Raw genomic sequence first — 21,749 nt, forward strand, 5'->3', positions numbered from 1 at the left:
CTATAACTCTGCCATTGGCAGTGTGTGACATTGCATTTTATTAAATTACATAACTAAGGCCAAATGCCAAAGGAACATTTTCCATCGCCCAGTTCTATATAAACATTCATTCAATCGTATTTATTAAGCGCTTACTATGTGCAGAGTACTGTTCTACAGAGGTAGTTATATGAATAACTATGTAAGCTATACTTAAACATTTTTTCAAAACCCTCTATAACTCTGCCATTGGCAGTGTGTGACATTGCATTTTATTAAATTACATAACTAAGGCCAAATGCCAAAGGAACATTTTCCACCGCCCAGTTCTATATAAACATTCATTCAATCATATTTATTAAGCGCTTACTATGTGCAGAGTACTGTTCTACAGAGGTAGTTATATGAATAACTACGTAAGCTATATGAATATACTGCATTTCCTCACCCTTTAAAGCTTCTTGGATTGTTAATCTAAAATTACAAAGGCAATTATTTATCTATAATTAGGAAGATTTATCCTTGGCCAGTAAACCACTCATTTTCAGCCCACACAACAGGGATCAAATCAGCGCAAGAAAGTTTTAGCTGAAGAACTCAGGATCTGATGCTGTTCTCAGAGCAACTAAAGGAGATCTCATTGTTCAAGGCTTGCAGTGATTTATTTTCTAGCTGGGCCAACTCTAAACAGTTTGCAGTCTGCATTTAACGTGAGCTTATGCACCCGTTAGGGATATGTTTCTTAAAAGATGTTAGCTTTAATTTTGGATGGCAAATCTCTGCTGGAAAGCACAAAGCTCATTAGACAGCTCTGTGGTCCATTCTGTAGCCACAACCCTCTTCTCCTGATTCCTCAAGGCCACAAAAGCCAAACTATTTCACGCAGAGCAGAACAATTCATTTCAACATATTACTGCATAAAACGGCAAAGGAAAATTTAGGGAATAACTCAAACCAAAATAATAACCATTTCCTTCACATTAGAATAAGATGATAATCAAAATTAAATAAATAATGTCCAAGGATTCCATTTTCTTCATTAAGAACACGTCAAACTTATTGTCTGGAGTCAATTTTCAGAAGAATTGGTGTAAGCTGCCCTTACACTAGTACTTTTCAGTCTTCAAAGATGGAAACTGAGTGGGGACATGATTGAATTATGGCTGAAAATTATTGTGCTGTTTATTAAATCCCACAACCCTGACTAGGGGTCTCCCCTTGAAAATTGGTAGGCTAGAAACAACTTAAAGAAATACTTCTTCACACAGTGGGCGGTAAGAGAGGGGGTTGGTGAGGCAGAAAGTACCCAAAGGTTCACTAAATCTTTAGGTGAATTCTTGGTAACAGGGAAAGTTAGGATTGAAATTGATTAGATTATAATCTCCAAAGCAAGGGCCATGTCACTTTTATACTGCATGTTCTACTGCATAATAATAATGATACTTATAATCATGGTGGTATTTGTTATTCATTTATTATTTACTGTTTATTTATTATTTGTTTATTATTTACAGTCCCGAGCACTGTACAAAGTGCTGGTGTAAGATACAAGTTAATCAGGTCAGATACAGTTCCTGTCCCAAATGAGACTCACATTTTAGAGGAGAGAAAGAATAGCTTTTACGGTTGCAATTGTTTGGTATCGGGGTCTGATACAAAATACGGCATGTTGGCCGGGCCCAGGAATAGCTTATACCAAAAAATCAATTCGTCAGTGAATTTGAAGCCATGTACTACCAATCAGTCAGTGTTATTTATTGAGCACTGCATCAGATAGCTCAAGGCAAGATGAGAATCAGCGTGGCTTAGTGGAAAGAGCACAGGCTTGGGAGTCGGGAGGAATGGGTTCTAATCCCGGATCCGGCACTTATCGGCTGTGTGACTTGAGGCAAGTCACTTAATTTCTCTGTGACTCAGTTACTTCTTCTGTAAAATGGGGATTAAGATTCTGAGCCCCACCTGGGGCAACCTGATTACATTGTATCTATCCCAGCGCGTAGTATAGTGCTTGGCCCATAGTAAGGGCTTAACAAATACCATCAGTATTATTATTATTAAGAAGATCTTATAGATAGAAAGGGAGAAAACATTTCAGACTTTTCTCATCTTCATATTCATGTTCTCAGAGATAGGACAAGGAATACATTAGGGGACATTCCAAGATATCAGTATATGCTGATATCTGGGTGTGAAAGGGAGGAAAATTCTTCCCCTCACCTCCTAGATATCAAAGGTTAATGGGATTGACCCCAGTTGGACACCCAATCTGTCTACAAGAGCCCAACCTACCATTTTCCAGGTCCACTATACTGAATTACAACCAAGCATGTGAGCTGCTGATTTGCTTTACAGAAACTGACTCACAAGTCAAGATTGCCAAACTAACAGGCAGATTCCATTACTTTTCTGGTGCCAGGTCCACTGATTGTGGGCATAAGCAGTGAAGACTAGCAAGGATCCAGTGGCCTGCCATCCAACGCAGCAGGATACCATTCCAAGGAAATATCAATCAATCCGTCGTATTTACTGAGCACATACCGTTTGCAGAGCACTGAATATGACCTTCTGCCTGCTGGTTGGAAAGTTTCTTTAAAAACAGTGAAGCCTCTCTCCACCTAACTCTGTATTGGCTAAGTCAACTCTATAGATGTCTGGGTGCCATGAAGAGCATGTTGGCTGTTCCGCTACTAGCTAAGGCAGGCCGGGAAAAGCCTCTGCTCTGCACACCTATCCATAGCATTCCTTGCTTCCTCCCCGCCACATTCCTGTTTTCTAAACAATGTTGGACTCCTCTGCCATGCCAACACTGGAAGGAGAGCAAAGAGAAAGAGCAGAAAAGGAAAAAAGCAAGGGCCAAATAACACAAAAATATTTGAGGAGAAAAAAGGAAACACGAAAGCCAAGGATAAAGAAGTTCAAGGGTTTCCTTAAACAAACACAGCTTTCAAATTAAGGTCCCTACTTCATTTATTATGATGATTCATAAGTAATTCAAGAGTCCAATCGAATTACAGTGGGTGGAGGAGGTGGGGAGAAGGAGAATTGCATGGAAAAAGACAGTAAAAAAAAAAAAGATACAAGTCAGGAGGAAATATCTAGAACCTAGAACCTGAGACAAAGGGAGCTAGAAAAAGAATGAAATGGAAGGAAGAGAAAAGAAGAGAATGGAGAAAATGAGAGGATGGATGAGGAGAAAAGGCAACAGAGAAATAAGACTCAGTAAGGGAGTGGAAAGGCTTGGGGGAGTGAGTGGGGATAGGTGGGAAATGGATAGGAAGAGAAAGTAGTGGGTTGGAAAACAGGGGTAAGGTAGGTGGAAAGGTAGAGACCGTAAGGGTTGGTAGGTGAGCTTGGGTAGAAAACCCAAGTGGACTTTAGTGACCTCGAGTGGGTCTTGGTGACATTATGCTTCTAGTTCTGCCAGTTTTCCCCTCCCCAGAAACCCATAGTCGGTATTTTCCCAGCCTCCCACTGCTCCTCCCCAAAACTGCCCCAGATCAACTCCCTCCTTTCAGGTAGCCTCAAGATGGATGTTAATTGGTCCAAAACCTGACATGTGCACAGGAAATTCTGCTAATCAAGCCACCCCCTTGTTATGTTAGCATAATAAATAGAAGACAGACCAATTACTGAATCCATTAATTCCTTACTAGTATAAACAAGAGCATTTTGAATGGAAAAACAACTTACTTTTTGTCCTTTAGCCCCGAAAGAGCCTGGATCTCCCTTAGGTCCAGGGGGTCCCTGTACTCCCTATTAAAACACAGAATATTTTTACTCAAGGCACAATGATACCAGTTTTCATTATGGGTGTTAAATTTACACAAGTAACTGATAGGCAATCTATCTACACGATAAGAAAAGAATATATTTGATGGGCATTTCTAGAATGGTTCCAATCTTAATATTCTATTAAATACCTTCCTGGAGTTGCAAAGATGCATTCAAGGAAATATTTCCTAATAGAAGAAAATGTGACCAAGTCTTGGAATATATTCCAAGTGATAAATTAATGATTATTAAACATTTACTAATGAATTATTACAATCCCAACACACACCTCAATTCAGGATCATGAATGCTTACACTGCTAATCAGAGGGAAGGGTTTGCTCACATGTTTTCTCACTCCTCTCCCTACCCTAGCCATCATGCAGCCTGGTTTAAACCTGCTATAGCCATGATATTCATCTTTTTAATTTCAAAAAATCACACTTACATCAAATCCTGGTGATCCCTTGCAGCCAGGTAACCCAGGAAATCCAGTTTCACCCTAGCAGGCAGGAGGGAAATAAAGCTTTAAAATGGAGGTTCCCCTCAGCATCACCATTTACGTGTGTCCTAGCCATGTCCTTAGTTCAATTTTACCGGGTGGGATAAAGCACTTTTCTTGGTAATCTCATGATGTGTGGTACTTTCAGATCCAAACCAAGTCAAATTATATCTCATACCTGAATGTGGGACTTTTAGGCAGGTTTGAATTTCCTCAAAAAACACAAGTTTAGAAATTCAAGCATAAATAATAATAATCATAATGTTGGTATTTGTTAAGCGCTTACTATGTGCCAAGCACTGTTCTAAGCGCTGGGGTAGACACAGGAGAATCAGGTTGTCCCACGCGGGGCTCACAGTCTTAATCCCCATTTTACAGATGAGGTAACTGAGGCACCGAGAAATTAAATGACTTGCCGAAAGTCACACAGCTGACAAGTGGCAGAGCTGGGATTCGAACCTATGACCTCTGACTCCAAAGCCCGTGCTCTTTCCACTGAGCCACGCTGCTTCTCTCATTTGCTGGCCTCAAATCACCTATTTCCTCTAGTTTCTGCTTAGCATGTCAGCAAAACCAAGAAGCCCAAGGCCGGCATACATCTTTTTGAAACTCTTCCCTGGGAAAATGAAGAGCATGAAGATTCATGCCTCTAAGTACTGTTTTCAGCTACTTGTTTACCATTGTTAATCTGGATTATTGAATTTGTTTTTTATTGTCTTGTATTTCACTGGAATTGTTCTATGTATCTGCCTAGGAGCCACTTACAGTGAGCTTGCCTATTCTCTTTCTTTTGTATTCATCCCAGTATGCAGCACACAATAAGTAATTAATAAATCCCATAATTAACTTTTCAGTGCTCTTATTTTTTATCAATAAAGGATTCTGTCTTTCTCAACGCAAGTTTTACCTTCATGCCATCAATGCCATCAATGCCACGCTTGCCTTTCTCTCCCTGAAAGCAAAGGGAGCAAGAGAAGGGACATGATTAATGGTCACAAAATGGTCACAGCAGTTTAAAAGAGAAAAAGAACACCAAAATATGAGCAATACTGACCTTGTATCCCTTCGCTCCTCTTGATCCCTGAAAATGAGAAGAAAAAGAGTTAAGAAGTGGCCAAATTTTCTCTCTTGCCTCTCTCCAAGGACAATGTCTGTCTGTATGTTGCCAAATCAACAGTATTTACTGGGTGTTTAATGTGGGCAGAACATTGTATTGCAAGTTTGGGAAAATAAAACACAATAGAGTTGGAAGACATGATTCCTACCCATAAGGATCTTATAGTTTACACAGAGCTTACAGTCTACAAGCATATGCTACTATGACCCTCAAGGGTCAACAGAGGAGGAAAAAAAAATGATTGTATTTGTAAAGTGCTTTACTAGGTGTAAAGCAATGTTCTAAGTGTTGGGGTAGATACAAGCTAATTAGATTGGACACAGTCCCTGTCCCACATTGGACTCACAGTCTTAATTCCCATTTTGCAGATGAGGGAACTGAGGCACAGAGAAGTAAAGTGACTTGTCCAAGGTCACACAGCAGACAAGTGGTGAAGCTGGGATTAGGACATAGGTTCTCCTGACTCTCAAGCTCCTGCTCTCTCCACTAGGCTATGATGCTTTCCCAAAATGAGAAATGAGGCATATGGAGCCCATAAACACATCCACAAATTGAGGAGGGTTTCCTTCAGCTTTTCCACTTTGAAAAGATGTACGGAATCCTAGAACTTCTAATTAACTGGTAATAGCAAGTGGGATAACCTAGTGACACACCAGTAACCAGCTGACTTTTCTAATCCCAAGAGTTGACAGACATTGACTATGAGAAATTCTGAATATTTGGGCTCAGGTTTTATTCATCAGAAGTAAGAGACTTGAATATGGGGCTTCTGAGGGGAACTGAATCTCATACTTACTGAATTTTGGAATTAGATCGATGCTAAACCAGCTCTCTCCACCTTTACCAAACTCTACGTTGCACAATTTGTGTGTAACCAGAGCAGGTTGGAGGATGGTCAGTTATGGGGGGCTGAAGAGGTGTGACATTAACCCTTTGAATGGCCAATGTTAAGCTAAGCACAAGGATTGGGATAGTCAGATATCTGGGAAAAAAACTGAGCCTATGATCACTGATCCTCTGGAGAATGGGGCATACTTAATGTGTTGAAGCAGGAAAAGGAGAGAGAGGTACATGACAGAGGAATCTGAAGCCAAGCAGCCCCTCTTAGGCAAGGCTGAGACCTGGGCCGAATGACCCCACACTCACCTTTTCCCCCCGGCCTCCTTTTTCTCCCTAAAAAGCAAAGGAAAACAGAGAGGGAAGAAGGCATTTAATAATCACAGAATTAAAACAAGCCTCCCCAAAAAATCGGGCAGATGATACCTACCTTCATTCCCTGGTAACCAACGGGTCCAAGATCACCTGGTCTCCCCTAGAACAGAAGGAAGAACAACACTAGTTAGGAAGTGTAAGGATGAAAGTGGCTACCCAGTGTCTCTACATGCCCCTGATCCATGGGGCCATAATCTCTCTGGCTCAGGGGAACAAGCTGCTCCTCAATAACCAATAGGACTCTCAACTCTGGAGGCTACACAGAGCCCATAACTGCTTGTTGGTAATCCGGCTTCCCAGAAGAAGACAGGCTGAGCATCTTCCCTCAGTCCCAGCTGTGGAAGAATGTGTCTCTGTGGAGCATCTCATCTCTGCTTTGCCCGCTGGTTGAATGAGAAATCTTGTTTTAAGAGGGTGGGAAGCACATCCATCACCTCTCAAGTAGGGGGAGAAGGAGTGTGGGTCAATGTTTTCAAAATGAGAATGTTAAATTTTGCAGTTTTTGAATGGGAAAAGGATCCATTCCAAGTGTGGGAAAACTATACCCTCAAGGTCACTGAGTTTAGGAAAATCAATTCTTTAACATTGCCCCTGTTGACTTCGGAGCATGCTGGATGAGGGCCCCAAATGTGCCCCAAGAGGCTGATGAGGGGAAGTTTGAGTCAGAGGATTGCTTACAGATAGAGCAGTTATTTTAGGAATGATTCAGTTTTAGGGTGGCTGATATTCTTGAGGATAACCTAGCAGATGTCTGACCACATTTGAATAATAACAATAATAATGTTGGTATTTGTTAAGCGCTTACAATGTGCAGAGCACTGTTCTAAGCGCTGGGGTAGATACAGGGTAATCGGGTTGTCCCACGTGAGGCTCACAGTTAATCCCCATTTTACAGATGAGGTAACAGGCACAGAGAAGTTAAGTGACTTGCCCCCAGTCACACAGCTGACAAGTGGCAGAGCCGGGCACTCACCCTCAACCCTTAGTTTGTGTGAGCACCGAGGGCTGAGGAGAACCCAGGAGGGAAGAGGACTAGATCAAATCACCATACATCTCCAACCCCATCTCTTTCTCTTTGTCCCTCTGTCTCACAATATCTATTGTTGCTGTTGTCGATGGTATTTGTTAAGCACTTACTGTGTGCCAGGTACTGAACCTAGTGCTGGGATAGATACAAGTTAATTAGGTTGGACACAGTCTCCGTCCATTTAGGGCTCACAGTCTTAATCCCAATTTTACAGATGAGGTGACTGAGGCATGGAGAAGTTAGATGACTTGCCCAAGGTCACACAGCAGACAAGCAGCGGGGCCGGGATTAGAACCCAGGTCCTCTGACTCCCAGGCCCGTGCTCTATCCAGTAGGCCATTCTGCTTCTCTACATCTATATCTGTGTTCTTACGTGAAAAGCAGTGATTGCCACTGGCAGAAGGGGAGGGAAAGCTCATTAGGGTCATCTGTAATGACACAGTTGCTGCATTTTAATGACTGAACAAACTGTAAGAAGTTCCAGGAAATGACTGGGATTCCAATCTAGATTAAGTAAGGATGCAGATGCATCTACATCGTTCAGTTCGCTACTTTGTTTTTTTATTCTCTCTAAAGTAGTTTTGTTAGATTGTTGATCTCGACTTTTTGCACTATATAAAGTTTGGATTTAATACTGAACATTTATTTGCAAACAACATGCAGAGGCACAAAGAAGACCTAAAATGCTTTTCACAGAACTTTGGTTTTCTCAAATTATGCTGATTGCTAACAAAACGGGCTAGAGACATGAGAAGAGAGTCAGCAAAATGAAGTTAGCTCCAGTGACAAACCATGATCAGTCTTTTGGGCAAGCTCTGGATTTCTCTGGAATTCCTTTCATTAGAGTCAGAGAAAGAAAGTCTTAGATAATAATACTACTAATAATTATGATATTTGTTAAACGCTCACTATATGCCAAGCACTGTTCTAAGAGCTGGGGTAGATACAAGGTAATCATGTTGTCCCGTGTGGGGCTCATAGTTTTTATTCCCATTTAACAGATGAGGTAACCGAGGCACAGAGAAGTTAAGTGGCTTGTCCAAGGTCACACAGCAGATAAGTGGCAGAGTGGGAATTAGAACCCATATCCTTTGACTCCCAAGACCGTTCTCCTTCCACTAAGCCACGCTGTTTCTCTCATCTTCCTTAGATGAAAAGGAAGAGGACAGAGGACAGAGGATGGAGGGCAAGAGGGGAAACTTTGATCACCTGATTATGTACCTGTTAAGTCAAAAACCCTAATTAGGCTTTTATTCATGATGATCATCCACATTTTATTCTGTGCAGGATACCCACTCTACTGTGTTCCTAGGAATAATTAGGATCAACATTCCCAATATCTGGCATAGGACTATTCTAGGAGAGCTCGGATCAGAGGCCTGCATGAATGGTCTATGACCTAAGCTCCCTGGGCCAGATCAGCCTGGAAGAAAGCCAAACCCAGTCACAACACACCAAGCGCAGTATTTCTTCCTCCTTCACATCCTCCCCACAGTGTGGTGGTTTACAGCAGGAGGAGCAGAGGGGTGGCAACTGGAGAATTCCACATACGGACAGTTGTCCCCTGGACCACTCCCAGAAAGTTCAGGGAAAAATATATATATTTAATAGCACTCTGGACTGGAGTCCACATCCACTTCCAGTGCGACCTGGGCCATTTCTGGTTCAGTTTGGTATTTGGATGCCGGGGACTAGGAAGGCTCTAAGTGTGAACTGGAGCTGGATTACCAGCCTGTCCAGGGCTCTAGCCTGGATGAGAACTAACGAAACAGATCTTTAGCAAAAGAAAGGCTGTAGTTTTCACAGCCATCATCAATACAGTCATTAGTCTGGCTACTTACGGGGTCTCCAGCATCACCCTTCTCACCAGGAAGACCGGGCTTTCCTCTTTCTCCCTGGAAGACAAAATGTTAATCATATTTATTGAGTGCTTACTGTGTGTGGAGCACTGTACTAAATTCTTGGGAGAGGACGGTGGAAACCGAATCTTAACCAGGCTTCCTCTATTTTGTTTTCAGACTCCATTTTGTATTTCATCCAGCTCATTTTCCTTAGACATGCTTCAGCCACACCCTCCCCTGTCACCCGACTAGACCGTGAGCCCGTCATTGGGCAGGGATTGCCTCTATCTGTTGCCTAATTGCATATTGCAAGCGCTTAATACAGTGCTCTGCGCATAGTAAGCGCTCAGTAAATACTATTGAATGAATGAATCAGTTAAGAAAACTGAAGCCACACTTGATTGATCCCACTGGATCATCTGATCAAGATCACCAATACTGACTGGATCTTGTTGATGGTGTGAAGGAACACCATGCCTAACACAAATTATAACTAATTGCCTCTCCCGCTTTTCAAGGATGAGGTTGAGTTCCCTTTTAGGGTAACAGGCTCTGTCTGGCCTCACCTATACAGATCTGTATTAGTATTGCTAAAACAAACCCCATCTTCTGTGGTCCTGTAACTTGATTCCTTTTCGCAGGACCCTTCAGTACAGTATAGCAATGCAATAAACATTCCCTACACCTAATGAGCTTAAAGAAATTAAGAAGCCATCTCATACAAACGGTTTTCCAAAATGCTTTAGGGGGTAAAATTCCATTAGATAAGCCTTCAAAATCAAGACTGGCCTCATCTACATCTCTCCCTCTTCCCTGCCTCAACCTGGTCCTAGCCTATACTATAGTTCCAGTGTAATGAGGCTAAGAGAAGAGAAGCAGGAACCATAGCGAATGGCATGGAGAGTTCCTGAGAAACCTAATTTTCCAATGATGTCCAAGCCCCAGGGGATAGATTATTCCTTCAATTGTATTTATTGAGAGATTACTGTATGCAGAGCACCGTAAGTAAGTACTTGGGAGAGTATGATATAACAACAGAAACATTCCCTGCCCATAATGAGATTTCAGTCTAGAGATTAAAAGGACAGAGTGCTTTTAGGTACTCTGGTTGTTTCCAGTACATGGGCCAGGGCTTATTTTCTTGTTGGATGAACAGGAACCATAAAACAACCTTTTGTATTTCCACCAGTTTGCTTTACTGGGAGTGGTGGATTTCCCAAATAGTCTATGTCTACCAGCTCGAATGGAAAATTTTGGGGTGGATGCAGCAGAAGAAAAATAGGAAAAAATTGGGAAAGGCCAAACTCGGGAAGAAAGTGGCCTTGCTGCAGAATCAGACCCTGAGTCCATTGCTTCTTCTAACCCCAGGGCATTGCAATACACTACTTCCTTGGAGTGATTCAAAAACAAGTTGGTGTCCAACTGTCTGAAATGCCAACACAACTTCTTTTTCTAGGCTTCACACTTAAAAAAAACATTATGGTCACTAGCTTCTGTGGCGAACACTAAGGCCATATTATTCTTTTATTCTCCTCATACAAACTTTTCAAAATCCTGACTGCATCCATGTGGACTTGTTTTTCTGAGAGGCAAAGGAATCTCTCAATAGCCCACTGGGCTCTGTGGCAGAGAGGGGATTGCGTTTCCCTGAATCCTGTCACCACATCCTGGTGTCCCGCCTCACTCAGGGGACGAGCTCACTGAAGTACAGAGAAATGCTTTGAACATTAAAATTTTACTCACATCATATCCTGGATCACCCCGGGGTCCTGGAGGTCCTCTGGCAGGCTGTAAGCCAACAGACAGAAACACAGTTAGCACAGATGCCCGCACACAGATACAGAAACCGAGTGCAGCTAAAGGAAATTTGAACCTGTAAGCTTATGCCATCTCACTCACCTGGCATTCAAAGGAGCAGCACTGCAAAGCAATGAAGAAAAAGCACAAAATTTTAGTGAAGAAAAGTCAAAGACATACAGTCAATGTCCTCCAAATACAGAGAGTAAAAGAGTCAGTGGCCTCCAAATACTGACTCAAAGACATATAGTCAGTGGATTCCAAATATAAAGTCTTAAAAAACTGCCCCATTCTCTACTTTGCTTTCTATTTATTGCTTGTACAATTCCAAAGGGAAACACAAATGCCAATTCAATAACAGATGGGTCTACCTTGTTCAATTAGGTGGTAGGTGAGGGGAAGAGCAGAGAATACTGGAATACTTACCACTTGTTCCACGTTTTTTTTCTGCAAATGAAAGTGAGACAACAGAATTAAACATCAGAAAGGCCAAAGCTTAAAAACTGTGAAATCAAAAATTCTGCAAATATGCTGATTAGAAAATTTTAGAAAGTGTTCTACTCACAATCATATTGATCATGGTGTCAATGGACTCATCAACATTTTCCTCAGAATTTACAGTGAAGTTTCGCCGGTAGGTATGGTCTGTAGCAATGATACTCAGCCTGGGCTCCTGAGATCAAAAGAGGCAGCAGTGTGAATCTTAGAGGAAAGCCTGGAGATCAATATTCTTAATCATGATAATAAAAGTAATAATGATAAAAATAACTGTGGCATTCAGTGAGCATTTACTACGTGCCAAACACTGTATTAAGCACTTGGGTAGATACAAGACTTTTAGGTCCTACATGGCACTCACAGTCTAAGTAGGAGGGAGAACAGGTATCAAATCCCCATTTTGCAAATGAGGGAACCGAGGCACAGAGAAGTTAAGTGACTTGCTCAAGGTCATTCAGCAGATAAACGGCAGAGCCAGAATTACAACCCAGGTCCATTGACTCCTAGGCCTAAGCCTAGGCCACAATGCTTCCCAATATTTAATAATAATAATGTTGGCATTTAAGCGCTTACTATGTGCAGAGCAATGTTCTAAGCGCTGGGGTAGATACAGGGTAATCAGGTTGTTCCACGTGAGGCTCACAGTCTTCATCCCCATTTTTACAGATGAGGTAACTGAGGCCCAGAGAAGTGAAGTGACTTGCCCACAGTCACACAGCTGACAAGTGGCAGACCGGGATTCGAACCCATGACCTCTGACTCCCAAGCCCGGGCTCTTTCCACTGAGCCACGCTGCTTCTCTAGCTACAAGAGACCCCTCCATGCCATTGGATATGCTGAAAAACACAATTTATCCTCTTCTGGGATTGAGGTCAGGGAGAGGGGGATGGGCACTTGGGGAAAGGGCAAGTGGACTTCTGAAAAGTGATCTTTTGGAGGTACAAGAGGATTAGATTTACATGGAAACATCCAAAACATAGGAGAATCAGTGTAGACCCAATCCTTCAGACTCTTTCTGTATTGACACTTCTTCTGCTGTACTTGTATATCTAACCTACTTTATTATCATCATTTTCATTACCCTTGGTCTTTATAGAGAGCCTACGGGGAGAACACTGTTAGGTTCTTGTGACTATGTAGCAGAAGTAGAGGACATGGTCCCTGTCCCTGAGGTCATTTGCTATTTGCCCCACCCTCAACCCCACAGCACTTATGTATATATCACGTATACATACAGCACGTATGTATGTATAATATATTTATATATTATAAATTACTTATTTATATTGTGTCTCACCCTCTAGACTGTAAACTCGGTATGGGCAGGGAATGTGTCTGCTAATTCTGTTGTATTGTACTCTCCCATAGTAAGCGCTCAGAAAATACAATTAATTCACTGACTTTAAACCCTCAAGGAGTGTATACTTAATTCTGTTAGGTGTAGGGAGGAAGCAGTGCAGGAGAGGATTTCACTTCAAAATTATATTCCAAACGATGACAAAATAATGTTCTTAACAGTTTCAGGGCTCTGGAGTACATTGCTATGGCATAAATTTGACATTTGTTTTGGAGTTCAATGCAGCCAGTGCTCCTTAGTAGTCTCTTTGACCCTGCCAAATTGGCACCTAACACTACCGCAGCAATCTTCTTCCTAAGAAGTGGTTTCTCCCTAAAGGTTGAATTCTGGGAATTTCAGTCTGCCAACTGTATGAGCTCAACTCCAGAGAGAGCTTCTTACCAAAACATGGCCCGGGACTGGTTTTCTAATGCTTCTCCACTCTATTCCTCCCAAGAATCTTGGATGCTGGGACTTGCCACATATTTAAGGCGAACACCCCTGTGCCAAACTTAGGGCTGGAAAAGTTTTCTCCCCTCATACTGCTACAGTCATTGTGAGGAATCCAAGACAGCACATGACTGGGAGTGGCATGGCTGTGTTAGGTCCCATCCTGATCTGTCCCCCATTGATACTAGTGTTACAATTTGTAAACCAGAGGAAGAGGAATGGATCCATTCAGTTCAGGTTTTGTATGCATAGCACATTATTGCTAACATTCATCAGATTAACCCGATCCACTCAGCACGTGTTCCTAGAAATGATCCCAAAAGAGCTATAACCTTAAACCTATTTTGGAATCCCCGTCAGACATCTGTCTCCATTTCCCTGCTCAGTCACCATATGGTGTGAGATCACTGTGGGCAGGAATGCGCTTGTTGTTATATTGTACTCTCCCAAGCACTTAGTACAGTACTTTGCACATAGTAAGTGATCAATAAATATGATTGAGTGAATGAATATGAATTTTAGAAGGGCAAAAAATAATAACAATGATAAGAAGGAGAATAACACTACCCCTCAGGATATTCATAGAATCATTTAGGAGAGAGAATAGATTATTTCCCAAACCACCGGCCTCCTCTTGGAGGATTCTTTTTTGGTCAACTGAGGAAGATCATACCAATTTTCTATCTTTAGTCCATTTTTCCCAATGATGTAGCCAGAATGACCTCTTCAGCATGGAAGAGATGTTGGCCAGCTCCCCCCACCAAGGAGAAGCTGTCATTACCAGCAGACACAGCTGCTTGGGCTACCCACCTGCCTGGAGGAGGGATAAAGGGATTCCTTTAGTGGATGCAGCTGTGAGCAAGTGGAAAGCCCTTTGATGAAGTAAAATGTCTCAGCCGCTGAGCTGAACTCTTTTCATTACTCCCCAGAAGGAGAGAGTACACTTGGGTTATCTGGATCTTTCTTCTAACAAAAGAAGCAACACGGCCTAATGGATAGAATATGGATCTGGAAGTCAGAAGGACCTGGGTTCTAACTCTGCCTCTGCCACCCATTTTGGGCAAGCCATGTCACATCTCTGTACCTCAATTACCTCATCTGTAAAATGGCAATTAACACTGTGAGCCCCTGGTGGGACATGGACCATGTCCAACCTGATTACTTTAATAATAACAATTGTGGCATTTGTTATGCACTTACTATGTGCCAAGCACTGTATTAAGCACTAGAGTGGATGCAAGCAAATTGGGTTCCACACAGTCCCTGTCCCACTTGAAACTTACAGTCTCAATCCCCATTTTACAGATGAGGTAACTAAGGCACAGAGAAGTGAAGTGACTTAACGAAGGTCAGAAAGCAGACTTAGAACCCATGACCTTCTGACTCCCAGGCCCATGCTCTATCCACTATGCCATGCTGCTTCTCTACCTCAGTGCTTAGTACAGTGCCTGGAACATAGTAACTGCTTAACAAATACTAAAAAAAAAAAAAGGCAAATGAGACGCCCAGGGCTTTTCAGTGTGGTCCTAGAAATGACTGTCTCATTTCTTCCTGCATCTCCAAGAATTCAGGGATGTTTTGAGGCTATCAGCATGGTGATGAAATTTGGATCAATCAATAGTATTTGAGTGCTTACTGTGTGTAGTACTGTAAGTAAGCGCTTGAGAGGGTACAATAATAATGTTGGTATTTGTTAAGTGCTTACTATGTGCAGAGCACTGTTCTAAGCGCTAGGGTAGACACAGGAGAATCAGGTTGTCCCACGTGGAGCTCACAGTCTTAATCCCCATTTTACAGATGAGGTAAATGAGGCACAGAGAAGTTAAGTGACTTGCCCACAGTCACACAGCTGACAAGTGGCAGAGCAGGGATTCGAACTCATGACCTCTGACTTCAAAGCCCGTGCTCTTTCCACTGAGCCACGCTGTTACCCCAGCCATGCTGCTACCCCATACAAAAGAGTAGGTAGAAATGATCCTGCCTGCAAGTAGTTTATAAACTAAATGGGGAGACAGACAATAAAATACATTACAGAGGGATATGTACGTAAGTGATGTGGAACTGGGGGACGGGTTAAAAAATCTAAGTCCTTAAGGATCATCTGAAGTCATTACTGTACTGGCCACCATTTAGACAGATGCTTTAAAGGCATACAGGTGCGGGGCAGTTCCCAGCCTGCAATTAAATGCATTATTTACTTTTCCAAGAATCTCCCAGTCTCTTAGCCTCAACCTCTGAAATGTCTATGCTCTAGGAAAAAGTATTTTGTGTCTCATACCAGATGTCCAGGAGAAATGGCAATCGAGAAGACTTTGATTCCAAGGTGCTTGGCTTCGTTGACAGCATCTTCCAGTCCTCCACAGGGCTCTTTGTAGCCTTCTAGGGGGTGTCCATCTGTCACCACAATCAGGTACTTGTTCTCCTTCTGGTGGGAGCCACTGGAATGATCGCAAATGGGGATTTGAGAACATGCTTCTCAGGGCTGCGGGTTGCCAACCCAGCCTGCTCCCAAATGGGATTTTCAGCCACACCGTCATGTTCCAAAGGTTTAATGGTCAACAGGGAGGTACCTCTGGAAAGGGCAAAAGGTTTAGGAACTTGGGTCTATAGAACCAGTCAGAGTTCCCTGCCGCAGTACTAGGAAACATGTTTTCCATTTAAATCTCATTCAATCAATCTGTTTCTCCTTGGTCATGTTGGCTGTAAGATGCTGGTCATAAAAAGGGTGTTTAGGTAGGAAATACATTTATTTGGGGCCAGATTTCTCTAAAACCATTTTGAAAGGCCACATACTCTAGAATAATGAAGTACACATTACTCAGAGTTGATTTATTAAACCAAATGGAAGAAATCTTTCTTCGGGTCAGCCTACGGGGTATAACTAAATGGTTAATAAAGTGCATCCTAATATAAAGAGTCCTTAAGAACAGGAAAGGCTTCTTAAATCTTCTTTCATAGGATCCAAAAAGTGGAATTGGCAAGTCTGGCATGCATGCCAAAAGGGTTCAGGCCAGGTCAGCCTCAGCCTTTCGGGCTGAGGTATCATTTTGGATCCCTTGTCACTTCTTTGGTCACCCTGGACTTCACTCAGCTTTAGGGACAACACACAACTGTCAGCTTTGGCTCAGATGGCAGATGTGGGTGGGTCACTGAAATGGCATCCTAGACAGTGGGGGACCTCTGTCTGACATTAATATCCATTCAACAGCTATACAGCTCAAAGGGAGGAGACGCAACTGGGAAGGGTCGGTAGTGGTTTCACATTCTGCCCACTTCCCTGATGCCTCCCCTTGTAACGGAATGACCCCAAAATAATGTTCAGTGCTAGGGTTCTATTTTTCTTAAAGCAAATGGGCAGTTCTACAGGGGGAAATGATTAGCTTTCACATTTTTATCTCAGCAGAATTTATCACGAGCAAAAGTCATCATATTGATTGTAGGAGAGCCTATATATTAATGGATGAAAAGGTCTGAGATTTTGTATTTTGTATTCAGATACATTTTCCCCACCAAAGAAGTACTTCTTCCAAAACATCTGGTTCCCCAAACCAACTAAGCTCCAATTCTCTCAGGTTGGCAAAGCTGTACATAGAGTTGAGCTGACAGAGGATTCAGAAATGTTAATAAATCTCAAAGAATTCTGCAGAGAGATTGGACCCAGAAACCACTTCTATTGGCTATTTGTTAACTTTGGAGCCATACAGATAACACACAAGTTGGAGGGGAACAATTCAAACATGACTGGCTATTCAGAGGGGAAGGAAGCCCAGAATCTTGCTAAGAATGCTAATTTCCTATTACTTTGCAGATTCAACGGGAGCTTTAACAGCCACCAGAAATATTTATGCAAGTAAGAGTTAACCAAATGGTGAATATCAAAATTAAGGACAAGGGAGTACTAAAAAATTACAAATTTATTTTACGCATGACCACAAAAATGTGTAATCATAATTTCTCACGCTTCAACAGTGACCTCAGGAAATAATTTTCCAAATACCTATCACTGAGTTACTACCACTGTTAGAGTGCTAGGGACTTATAACACACTGGGTGAAATGATCATAAATCAATGGGGATGTCTGGAAAATACCAAGGGTCTCTGTTTCCTTCATCAGGTCAATTTGCTCTGCAGAAAGCAGTATTCATCTCCAAGGCAGAGATTACAAAATGTTCTTGGGTAAAAGGGATACTGCACTTAACTGCCACTATTTCCTTGGACAACAAGGATTATATTTGCTGCATTAGATTAATAAAACATGGTAAACTTTATGCTGAGTCAGGCCAATAGAAGCATTCCGTATAACTCCAGTTTCTAATATGTTTCAGAAGCAATCCTGCAATGGAAATGTGATTTAATCATAATTGATCTATCAATCATACTTACTGAGCACACTCAGTGTGCAGAGCACTGTACTAAGCCCTTGGGAGAGTAATATTAATAATGATTACGGTATTTGTTAAGCACTGTTCTAAGCACTGGGGTAAATACAAGATATTCGGGTTGGACACAGACCCTGTCCCACATAACGTTTACAGTCTTAATCCCCATTTTCCAGCTGAGGGAAATGAGGCCCAGAGAAGTTAAGTAACTTGACCAAGGTCACACAGAAGACAAGAGGTGGAGCTGGGATTAGAGCCCATGACCTTCTGACTCCCAGGCCCGTGCTCTAGCCACTAGGCCATGCTGCTCCAGGACAATATAACAGAGTTGGTAGACACGTTTTCTGCCCACAGTGAGCTTACAGTCTAAAGGAGGAGACAGACATTAATAGAAATTAGCAGTGAGGCTCAGTGGAAAGAGCACGGGCTTGGGAGTCAGAGGTCATGAGTTTGAATCCCAGCTCTGCCACTTGACAGCTGTGTGACTGTGGGCAAGTCACTTAACTTCTCTGTGCCTCAGTTACCTCATCTGTAAAATGGGGATTAACTGTGAGCCTCACGTGGAACAACCTGATTAACCTGTATCTACCCCAGCGCTTAGAACAGTGCTCGGCACATAGTAAGCGCTTAACAAATACCAACATTATTATAAATTCTGTGGGACTGAGGGAGGGGTGGATAAAGGGTGCAAATCCACGTGGAAGGGTGATGCAAAGGAAGTGGGAGAAGAGGAAAGGAGGGCCTAGACAGGGAAGGCCTCTTGAAGATGTGCTTTCAGTAAGGTCTTGGAGGTGGGAAATCTGCCAGATATGAAGAGGGAGGGTATTCCAGGCCAGATGTGGGACGTGGGTGAGTGGTCAGTGGTGACACAGATGAGAACGAGGTACAGTGAGTAGGTTGGCATTAGAACAGTGAAGTATGTGGGATGGGTTGTAGTAGGAAATCAAGGAGGTAAGACAGGAGAGTACAAGGTTACTGAGTGTTTTAAAGCCAATGGTAAGGTCTTTCTGTTTGACGCAGAGGTGGATGGATGATCACTGGAAGTTCTTGAGGAGTGGGGGAACATGAACTCAGTGTTTTTGTAGAAAAACGATCCTGGCAGCAGAGTGAAATATGGACTGGACCGGGGAGATAGAGAAGGCGGGTAGGTCAGCAAGGAGGCTGCTACAGTAAACAAGGCAGTATAGAATAAGTGCTTGGATTAAAGTGAAAGCTGTTTGGGTGGAGAGGAAAGGGTGAATTTGTGACAGATTGAATATGTGGCTTGAATGAGAGAGATGAGTTGAGGATAACACCAAGTTTATGATCTTGTGAGATAGGGAGGAAGGTGGTGCTGTTTACAGTGACGGGAAAGTCAAGGCGAAGACAGGGTTTGGGTAGAAGATAAAGAGTTCGGCTTTGGAGTTCTGCTTAAGGCAGGAGGAGAAGCAAGACTGCACAGAAGGAGAGAGAGCATGGCTGGATGTATAGATTTGGGAATCATCTGCATAGAAGTGGCAGTTGAAACCCTGTGAGTGAATGAGTTCTCCAAGGGAATGGGTGCAGATGGAGATTAGAAGAGGACCCAGAATTAAGCCTTGAAAGGACCCCCACAGTTAGTAGGTAGGAAGCAGAGGAGGGGCCCACAAGAGATACTGAGAATGAGCAGCCAGAGAGATAGGAGGAAACCAGGAAAGAATAGTGTCAGTGAAGCCAAGGTTGAATGATGTTTCCAGGAGAAGGGGGTGGTTGAGTGGTTGAGAGTGGCGAAGGAAGATTAAGATGGAGTAGAAGCTGTTGGATTTGGCCAGAAAGAGATTACTTGGGACTTATGAGAGAGCAGTTCTGTGGAATGAAGGGGATGGAAGCCAGATTGGAGATGGTCAAGGAGAGAATTGGAGGAGAGGAAGTGGAGAGAGCTGGTGTAGACAACTCGTTTAAGAAGTTTAGAGAGGAAGGGTAGGAGGAAGATGGGGTGATAACAGGAAGGAACCGTGGGGTTGAGGGAATGTTTTTTTAGGAAGCAGTGGGGAAAAATCCACTGAAGAGTGAACAGTTAAAGATCGCAGTTAGGGAGGGAAAAAGGGAGATGGTAAGTGTTTTGTTAAGGGGTGAAGGTGAAGTAGGGGTAGGAGGTGAAGGGAGTGGATTTTGAGAGAACACAGATCTGTTGGAGATACTGCTGTGAAGGATGGGAGAGTTGACAAAGGGGCAGGATTGGATTGTTGCATCTATTTCATGACTGAACTTACTTGACCTCTTTCTACTCATCATTTCCCCCTTCCTTTGTTACCAGAGAAGGCTTGTACACAGTACAGTAATTGCGGGAGGAAGCACGGGGAATTTAGACTTGTTTGGTCAATGTTGGTCACACATCATCAATTTGTCTTTCCAGCAGCAGATTTAGTTCCTAATTAGGCAACTGAGAAGGCACATACACATCCACAGACCATTCCAAAATGATCACAAACTATCCACTTATTATCAATCATATTTCAAGTTCTTAAACTATTTAATGCTATAAGGAAGGGTATATATTTTGAGATTTAGAGTCAAACTTAGAGACTTAGGTACTTAAATACAAGCAAGTTACCTGGGAAGCCCATATTTTACAAAAAATCTCAGTGGTCTTTAAGCAAATCAAATCTCCTAATACATGACCTTTCTTACAGAAGGGAATTCAAATTCCAGGCCAATTAATTTCAGTAACCTTTATAGAGATAAATGAACTTGAGAATTCTTATTTATCTCTTCCTTATTACATGTGTAAGCCTCTGGCTCTTTCATCCCAGCTAACCACTCCCTTTTTATCTTTGGGAAAGAGCCGGATTGTACTAATTTGTATAAGATTCTTCAGAATTCTCAAGAGCTCGGCACTCTCCTTAAAATTCTCCAAGAAAGAGCTATCAAACCCTATCTCCTCTGAAAATTATTCAGAATGAAGAAGGAATTTGTGGTTATCTTGGGTTTTTTCCCCCCCAAAATAGCTTGCTATAATAGAGCATTCAAATTTAGTCTTTCCAATACTTTTTGTATGTCATAGAACAAATTTGCCTAAGCAACTAGGGCTCACTTATCTTTTACATAGTTTTGAAGATGGTAGCAGAAAACTGCCCTTTGAAGAAACTGAGGCCAGAAGACACTCAGGACAGGATGAATGTCACATAAAAAAAAGCTTATTTATGACCCTGCAAACTAATAAAGCTTTTGCAACAGAAGGGGATTTCCATTTACCCCAAGATAAACAATCATGGCAAGACCTGACCCATTCCATGTTCATGAGAGTAGCTCAGAACTTCCTGGGAGGCAGGAGTTCTTTGGAGAGCAGGGCTTTCTTGGCATAGTCGATAAAGCACGGACATGGGAGTCAGAAGGTCATGGGTTCTAATCCCGGCTCCGCCACTTGTCTGGTATGTGACCTTGGGCAAGTTACTTCATTCTATATCTCAATTACCTCATCTGTAAAATGGGGATTGAAGGCCTCACGTGGGACAGGGACTATGTCCAACCCGATTTGCTTGTAATCACTCCAGTGCTTAGTACAGTGCCTGGTACATAGTAAGCGCTTTACAAATACAATAATAATAATAATTATTAGGCTATATCCAGCATATTATTGGTGGGGAGGAGTAAACAGCTTTACCGTTATAAATCTAGAATCATAAAGACTTCCAAGAAAAAACATTAAACATGCCCAGAAAGGAAAATTCAGCAACTGATCACACAGCATCCATCCAACCTCTCTGGAAAATGGACATCCGCACTCTTGGATACAAGAAAAGTGTCCCATTTCCTGTTGAAGAAGTTTGACCCTGAAGGGCAGTCTTTCTTCTTATTTCAGGAGTCTTCTAAGTCCTTTCT

The 21,749-nt window shown here is 42.4% G+C and overlaps 1 protein-coding gene across 1 annotated transcript in view; it reads right to left on the reverse strand.

The window, feature by feature from the left end:
- Nucleotides 1-21,749, reverse strand: part of COL6A1 (collagen type VI alpha 1 chain) — a 75,575-nt gene that overhangs the window by 45,705 nt on the left and 8,121 nt on the right. Inside the window, exons 4-15 of the mRNA XM_029069164.1 lie at nt 15,808-15,967; nt 11,811-11,918; nt 11,672-11,692; nt 11,348-11,368; nt 11,192-11,236; nt 9,449-9,502; nt 6,636-6,680; nt 6,515-6,541; nt 5,306-5,332; nt 5,159-5,203; nt 4,198-4,251; nt 3,670-3,732 (exon numbers count right to left, since the gene is read on the reverse strand). Of these exons, the coding sequence (XP_028924997.1) occupies nt 3,670-3,732; nt 4,198-4,251; nt 5,159-5,203; nt 5,306-5,332; nt 6,515-6,541; nt 6,636-6,680; nt 9,449-9,502; nt 11,192-11,236; nt 11,348-11,368; nt 11,672-11,692; nt 11,811-11,918; nt 15,808-15,967 (670 nt within the window). The remainder of the gene's footprint in view (nt 1-3,669; nt 3,733-4,197; nt 4,252-5,158; nt 5,204-5,305; nt 5,333-6,514; nt 6,542-6,635; nt 6,681-9,448; nt 9,503-11,191; nt 11,237-11,347; nt 11,369-11,671; nt 11,693-11,810; nt 11,919-15,807; nt 15,968-21,749) is intronic.

This window comes from Ornithorhynchus anatinus, chromosome 7 (genome assembly GCF_004115215.2).
Source record: "Ornithorhynchus anatinus isolate Pmale09 chromosome 7, mOrnAna1.pri.v4, whole genome shotgun sequence".
In the NCBI taxonomy this organism is placed as follows: domain Eukaryota; kingdom Metazoa; phylum Chordata; class Mammalia; order Monotremata; family Ornithorhynchidae; genus Ornithorhynchus; species Ornithorhynchus anatinus.